This window comes from Nomascus leucogenys, chromosome 17 (genome assembly GCF_006542625.1).
Source record: "Nomascus leucogenys isolate Asia chromosome 17, Asia_NLE_v1, whole genome shotgun sequence".
NCBI classification, from domain to species: domain Eukaryota; kingdom Metazoa; phylum Chordata; class Mammalia; order Primates; family Hylobatidae; genus Nomascus; species Nomascus leucogenys.
Genome location: NC_044397.1, coordinates 86,729,522 through 86,736,789, shown reverse-complemented (window position 1 = coordinate 86,736,789; position 7,268 = coordinate 86,729,522). Strand labels below are relative to the sequence as shown.

Here is a 7,268-nt window from a genome sequence, read left to right as displayed (position 1 = left end):
AAATTGCCATAAGCTTAGTGGTTTTAAACTACACAAGTTAATTTTATTATAGTTCTGGAGGTCAGTAGTCCAAAATCAGCCTTAATGGGCTAAAATCAAGTGTCAGCAGGGCTGCAATCCTTCTGGAGGCTCTAAGGAGGAATTTATTTCCTTGCCCTTTGTAGGCAAAATTCCTTGACTTGGGGCCTTTCATCACTCGAATGTTTGCTTTCATGATCACCTCTCTCTGACTCCTGCTTCCTTCTTTCCCATATAAGGACCTTTGTGATTATATTGGGCCTATCTGAATAATCAGGATAACTTACCCAACTCAATCACATCTGCGATGTCCCTTTTGCTACATGCAAGCTAACATACAGGTTCTGGGGATTCAAATGTGGATATCTTTGGGGGATCATTCTTCTACACACCAGGGGATTCAACTTAATTTTTCCCCATGTCTCTTAGCCTTATTTATGATTAGTCTGTCCATCCTCCACTCATCCATGTCAAGGTTCAACAAACTGTAGCCCACAGGCAAAATCCAGCCTACCTAGTGTTTTGGTAAATGTTTATTGGAACACAGCCATGCTCATTCATTTATGTATTGTAATGTGTGTGGCTGCTTTCCTGCTACAGTGGCAGAGTGGAATAGTTGTGGAAGACACTGTATGGCCTGCAAAACTTAAACATATAACAGATGCAGCTGGGCTTGGTGGCCCCTGCCTGGAATCCCAGGACATATTGGGAGGCCAAGACAGGAGGATCACTTGAGACTAGGAGATTGAGACCAGCCTGGGCAACATAGTGAGACCCCATCTCTACAAAAAAATTTACAAAAAAAATTTAGCTGGGGGCTGGGCGCAGTGGCTCACCTCTGTAATTCCAGCACTTTGGGAGGCCAAGGCAGGCGGACCACTTGAGGTCAGGAGTTCGAGACCAGCCTGGCCAACATGGTGAAACCCCATCTCTACTAAAAATACAAAAATTAGCTGGGCATGGTGTCGCACACCTGAAATCCCGGCTACTCAGGAGGCTGAGAGGTAGGAGAAGCTTGAGCCCGGGAGGCAGAGATTGCAGTGAGTGGCAATCATGCCACTGCATTCCAGCCTGGGCAACAAAGCAAGACTCCATCTCAAAAATAAATAAGCCGGGTGTGGTGGTGCTTGCCTGTAGTCCCAGCTACTTGGAAGGCTGAGGTAGGAGGATCGCTTGTGCCCAGGAGTTCAGGGCAATGAGCTGCGATCGTGCCACTGCACTCCAGCCTGGACAACAGAGCAAGACCCTGTCTCAAAAACAAAACAAAACAAAACAAAAAAAAAAATGCCCCTTGACTTACAATGGTGCTAAATCCAGATGAACCCATCATAAAATTGGAGAATCCTGAAATCAAACCATTGTTAAGTCAGGGGACATTTGTACTCTTTGGCCCTTTATAGAAAAAGGTTGCCACTCCCAGGTCTACAGGTCCAGTTTGTCATATGTCAGCATAAGCACAGGTCTGTTTCTGAGCTCTCAATTGTCTTCCACTGGCCCGTTTTCAAGCCAACACCACCAATTTCATTACTGCACAGCTTTGTAATAATTCTTGTATCTGGGTTGAGGGGGTGGGGAGCCAAGGCTCTCCTACTTATTCTTCTAAATGGACTTGGGGCCGGGCATGGTGGCTCATGCCTGCAATCCTAGCACTTTGGGAGGCCAAAGTGGGAGTCCAGAAGTTCAGACTAGCCTGGGCAACATAGACCCTGTCTCTACATACATACACACATGGATGAATGAATGACTTGGCTGCTGCTGGTTTTTTTTTTTTTTTTTTTTGAGGCAGGCTCTCTGTCGCCTAGGCTGGAGTGCAGTGGTGCAACCTTGGCTCACTGCAACCTCCGCCTCCCAGGTCCAAGCGATTCTCATACCTCAGTCTCCCAAGTAGCTGGGATTACAGGTGCATGCCACCACGTCCAGCTAGTTTTGTATTTTTAGTAGAGACGGAGTTTCGCCATGCTGACCAGGCTGGTTTTGAACTCCTGACCTCAAGTGATCCGCCTGCCTCAGCCTCCCAAAGTGCTGGGATTACAGGCCTGAGCCACCCTGCCTGGTCTGCTGCTGCTTTTTAAAATTAGTGTTCACTTTCCTCACTAGACAAGGTCTGTCTTCAATGCTGTGTCCCCAACACCGCATGCAGGGACCAGCACACAGGAGGTGCTTAATATCTGTGGAATGAAGAACATTCCAATGTTAGCTTGTTCATCCTTATTTTATAATGGGAGAAACAGGCTCCAAAAGGGGAACTGACTTTGCCTGAGGTGTTGCTTGCCCCTTACAAATGCCTTATAACCCACCCATTTTACAACAAAGGCATCTGAATCCAGAGGAGTGACAAAGCTTGTCCAAGGCCTGGCAACTTGTAAGAAGTGGGTCAGGGATGGGTCTGAATCTTGGGCTTTTTTTTCTTTTTCTTCTTGAGATGGGGTCTCGCTCTGTCACCCAGACTGGAAGGCAGTGGCATGATCACAGCTCACGGCAGCCTTGACCTGCCAGCTCAAATGATCCACCTTCCCCAGCCTCCCAAGTAGCTGGGACTACAGGTACATGCCACCACACCCAGCTCTTTTTTTTTTTTTTTTTTGGTAGAGATGGCGTCTGGCTATGTTGCCCAGACTGCTCTTGAACTTCTGGCCTCAAGCTATCCAAAGTGCTGGGATTATAGGCGTGAGCCACCACACCCAGCCTGAAGCTCGGCTTTTGAATGTCTTTAAATGGTCAGTGGTATACCCTTTGTTCTTGCTTTTATCACCTATTGAAGATCTTTCCACACCAGTACATATAGCACTTCTTTTTTTTCTATGGCTACCTATTCCATTCCATGGCTGTAATTCAATAGTCGGTCCCCTGTTCTTGGGCACTTGAGTTGCTTCCAATCTTTGGCCACAACAGTCGCACTGCGGTGAACACCCTTATACACTATGCTTTTTTTCACATGCATGAGTTTATATAATAAATTCCTACAAGTGGAAGAGTTGAGACAAGCATGTATGTATTTTCAATTTCTTAGATACCGTCATATGGCCAAAGTAGAGACACCAATTTAAACTTTTAACAACAAGAGAGCCTGTTTGCCCCCAATCCTCATCAATCCACGATAGTAGCAGACTTTTTACCTTTGCCATGTAAGTGTGTGGGGAGAAGCAGAGGCAGCGCTGTCAAACCACAGCTCCACGTCCATGGTTTGAGATCTCCCCAAAGCAGGGGAGCAAAGAGTTCCTCGGGCTTCTGAGCTCGAGCCCAGTATAAATGGCCAATCCCTTGCCCTGCCCTCTGCCAGCTATCTGCTCATACAGTCGGTCTTAGAAATCCCACCTCTTACTGGCGAGGGCTGGCGGCAGAGGGGGACAGTGAACCAAGAGAGGGCTCAGTCTCTCTCCCCCTTGTGCTCCACCTGGTGGTGGCTGCGTTGATGAAGGAGCAGTAAGTGTCTCTGGCCAAAGGCCTGGCTGCAGCTGGAGCATCGGTGCCGGGCAGTCGCCTGGCTGCCTGGCGCAGTTGGGGGGTCGTGACATAGGCGATGGGCGGCCAGCTTGGAGGGAAATGAGAAAGCCTTGGGGCAATGCGGGCAAGGATAGGGGCGGGCGTCGGTGGCGTGGTGCGTGTGGCGGTGGGCCGCCAGCTTGGAAGGGTAGCAGAAGGACTTGGAGCAGTCGGGGCACGGGTAGGGGCGGGTGGGTGCGTGGGTCCAGAGGTGAGCCGCCAGCTTGGATCGGTGGCCAAAGGCCTTTGGGCAGTGTGGGCACGGGTGCGGGCGGGCGCCGCTGTGCGTGAGGCGGTGGGCTGCCAGCTTGGAGGGGTAGGAGAAGGCCTTGGGGCAGTCTGGGCATGGGTGGGGTCGGGCGCCTCCGTGTGCTAAGCGGTGCGTGGCCAGCTTGGACGGGTACGAGAAGGCCTTGTCACAGTCGGGGCAGCGGTGCGGGCGCTGGGGCGGGGGCCGCCGGCGAGGCCGGGGAGGCGAGCCCGCGGACGCGGTGGGCCCTGGAGCTGACTGGCTGGGCTTCTGCGGTGGGCCCTGGTGGGGAGCTGGGGGACAGGAGGGCTGGTGGGCTCCAGGAAGCAGCCAACGCCCTGGGCCTAGGCCAGGCTCCGCCACGACTTTACTATTCGAGGGGCACCTCCAAGTGTACCTGGGCACCTCAAGCATCACATTGAGACTCCCCAAATTGCATGTTTCTGCTCCCCCCTCCCCCCAGGCGTCATTCTGAGAGACTCCAAAGGGTTACTTTCCTGGATCCCCAAAGCTACTAAGGCTTCCTCAAAGCTACCAAGGTGTCCGTTTCTAGTATCTTCCCAGTGATCACCCTGACATCCCGCATGTCATCCCTGCCCTGTCCCTTCTGTAATTTCCTGAGCCCTAGCAAATGGTCACTGAGGCTCTCTCTGAGCAAAATGGGAGGATTTCCCAGAACGTGGCAGTTTTGGGGATCCCAAATAGTCATCACCGTGGGGCCCTCAAACTTTCACCCTGAGATTCCCCCAGAATGTGATTATTTTGGCTCCCATTCCTGGAGAATGCTCCCTACTCACAGGCGGGGCACTCTCACCTTCTTTGGTCACCGGTTCCTTGCCAGTGGGACTAGGATCGGTGGCCCCGGTGGCGGACTCCGCGCCTCGCTCCAGCATCTTGCTGGCACAGGAACCTAGGGGCAGGGCGCGGGGCGGGGGTGACGCCGGTGATTACCAGGCTGATGGGGATAGGGTTGCAGGGCCTAAAATGAGGGATCACACTGTTTAGGAGCAAGGTCTGTAAGTACGGGATTCTAAGGCGAGGGCAGGCTTAGCGGGGAGGCGGAGCCTAAGAGCACAGTGAGCGGGGCTATGCAAATTCAAGCCAGAGGCAGTCCCTTCGCTATCTAAACCCAGGGTTGGAGTCTTTGAGCAGAGTGGGCGGGGTCTCCGCAACTAAGCGCCCGTCTTAAGCGCGGAGCCGGCGGGGCCTGTGCGCAGCGTGGGCGGGACCTTCCCCACCAGACCCTGCAGTCCCGGAATGGGCGGAGCTGTACAAAAAGAGTCTTGTTCTGAAACTAGACCCAGGGGGCGGGGGCCTTCGAGCGGAGTGGGCAGGTCTTTCATCACCGTCCCAGGGGAGGGGCCTACGGGCACAGTGGGCGGGGCTTCACGTCGAAGACCTAGCTTTACCCGGCTTTTGACTTAGTCTCAGTTCATTGACGCCGCGTCAACTGCGTCCTTCTTGCCGTTAAATTTCATCCCTGGCTTGGATGGGGCCGTGGAGGATAGAGGGGGGACCTGGAGGAAGATACGGAAGGAACCTGGCATGTGTCGCGGTCCAGAGACCCCTAATGGACTTTTCCCTCAGAGTCCCAAGCGTAAAGGATTCAATGCACCCCTCGGAATCAGACATTCAGGTACCGATGCACCCTCCCGAGGCTCTGGCACCAATGCACAGTCCCTCCAGAATCTCCAGAATCTAGGCGTCCAGACCACAACCGATCTCCCTCGGGGTGATTCTGGCATTCAGCCTGCAAGCCAATATCCGCGCCCGAACCCCTGCCTCCTCACCTGCAGGACGGCCCCTCCCCGGGGGCGGGGCTTCGGGCTCCTCCCGCCGCGGCCACGGCCGCAGCCGCTGCCGCTGCTGCTGCACTGCCCTCGGACCAACGGAGCTGCACCGCCCGGCGCGCGTCCGGCGTCGGGGGAGGGCAGGGAAGGGAGGGCGCGCGAGCTGCTCGGCCCAACCTTATTTCCATCCCCTCCTCCCACGCTGGACCAAAGGGGGCGTCAGAAAGCATGCGCAGTGCCGGCTGGCAGAGGCTGCGGAGCGGGAAGGAGGAATGGAAGGAGGAACTGGGTGCGCCAGCCAGGCAGGCAAGTTCGTGAGCAAGCGCGAAGCTACCGTATCGACAGAAAGTGCACAGCCGGTGGCGGGGCCTACGGTGGCTGACTGGAGTCAAGCACGTGCAAGACTAACATGGACAAACTGCGCTTGGAAATAAGTGCATGCACCCCTCTTTTTAATGTCCTCTTCTTTTCGAGAATTCTGCTGGGTTCCATTTCCAGAGGCAGTTTCAAGAGCTCGCTGCTAATTCTACCCTTCAAGGCGTTTGCAAAAAGTCTGGCCAGTTCTTCGAGAGAGGTCGGGGGCGGGACTCCCGGCTCATAGAGAGCCAGTGCCCAATAAAAGGCACATTGTTTGCACAGCGCCTTGGCACACCTCGCTACTGGGTGGTTAAAGATTCTCAGCCACGCCCCCATCTACCTTACGCCTCGGAAGCCTGTGTGGTCCCGAGGTGCCCTGGCCCATGCTCCTGGTGCCAGGCCTGGGGTGGCATGCAGCTTGGCATTCTTCCCGAGCAGTGGCGGTGCACCTTCCTGCCTGGTGCAGAAAGGACCAGGAAATGCCCATAAAAGTCCTCTGCATGGGTGGGTCTCCAGTCCGATAACCCGCAAGGTCTGGCGATCCCTGGGAGTTGTTTGGCGGGGTTATTTGGACTCTGGAGCCAGATTGCCTGGGTAACTGGTTTGGAATACAGCTGTGCCACTTTCTAGCCGTGTGACCCTTTCTAGCTCTCTTTCTAGGCCTGTTTCCTCATCTATAAAATGGAGCGTTTTTAGGATTAAATATGATAATCAATGGAAAGTGTTTAGAATAGAAGGTGCCAAGGCCGGGCTCCCTGTCTCATGCCTGTAAATCCCAGCACTCTGGGAGGCAGAGGCGGGCGAATCACTTGAGCCCAGGATTTCCAAACCAGACTGGGGCCAGGCGCGGTGGTTTACTCCTGTAATCTCAGCACTTTGGGAGGCGGAGGTGGACGGATCACTTGAGGTCAGGAATTCGAGACCAGCCTGGCCAACATGGTGAAAACCCGTCTCTACTAAAAATACAAAAATTAGTCGGGTGTGGTGGCACACGCTTGTAATCTCAGCTACTCCGGAGGCTGAGGTGGGAGGATGGCTTGAACCTGGGAGGCAGAGGTTGCAGTGAGCCAAGATCAAGCCACTGCACTCCAGCCTGGGCAACAGAGTGAGACTCCGTCTCAAAAAAACAAAAAAATAAAAAACCCAAACAAACAAAAATCCCAGCCTGGACAACATAGTAAGACACCTCCCCATCTTAAAAAAAGAAAAAAAAAGACTGGCTTAATGGCAGCCTGTAGTCCCAGGTATTTCACTGGGGTAGGGAGTGGGGACTCACCCAGGAGTTCATGTCTGCAATGAGCTATGATTGTGTTACTGCATTCCAGCCTGCGCAACAGAGCGATACCCCATATCTTTTAAAGAAAATTTTT

The 7,268-nt window shown here is 53.6% G+C and overlaps 1 protein-coding gene across 2 annotated transcripts; it reads right to left on the bottom strand.

Moving 5' to 3' along the window:
• Positions 1–2,991: 2,991 nt before the first annotated feature.
• ZNF575 (zinc finger protein 575) lies at positions 2,992–6,195 on the bottom strand. Of its 2 annotated transcripts, none has more exons than XM_003281187.4 (4): positions 5,542–6,195; positions 5,161–5,268; positions 4,566–4,730; positions 2,992–4,044 (listed from the first exon to the last, which is right to left on the bottom strand). In XM_003281187.4, the coding sequence occupies exons 3-4, from the start codon at positions 4,642–4,644 to the stop codon at positions 3,386–3,388; spliced, it is 738 nt and encodes a 245-aa protein (XP_003281235.1). In that variant the 5' UTR covers positions 4,645–4,730; positions 5,161–5,268; positions 5,542–6,195; the 3' UTR covers positions 2,992–3,385. The 2 variants fall into 2 exon arrangements, with proteins under 2 accessions (XP_003281235.1, XP_003281236.1); XM_003281188.4 differs by having other exon boundaries at positions 4,566–4,661; positions 5,542–6,193.
• Positions 6,196–7,268: the final 1,073 nt, after the last annotated feature.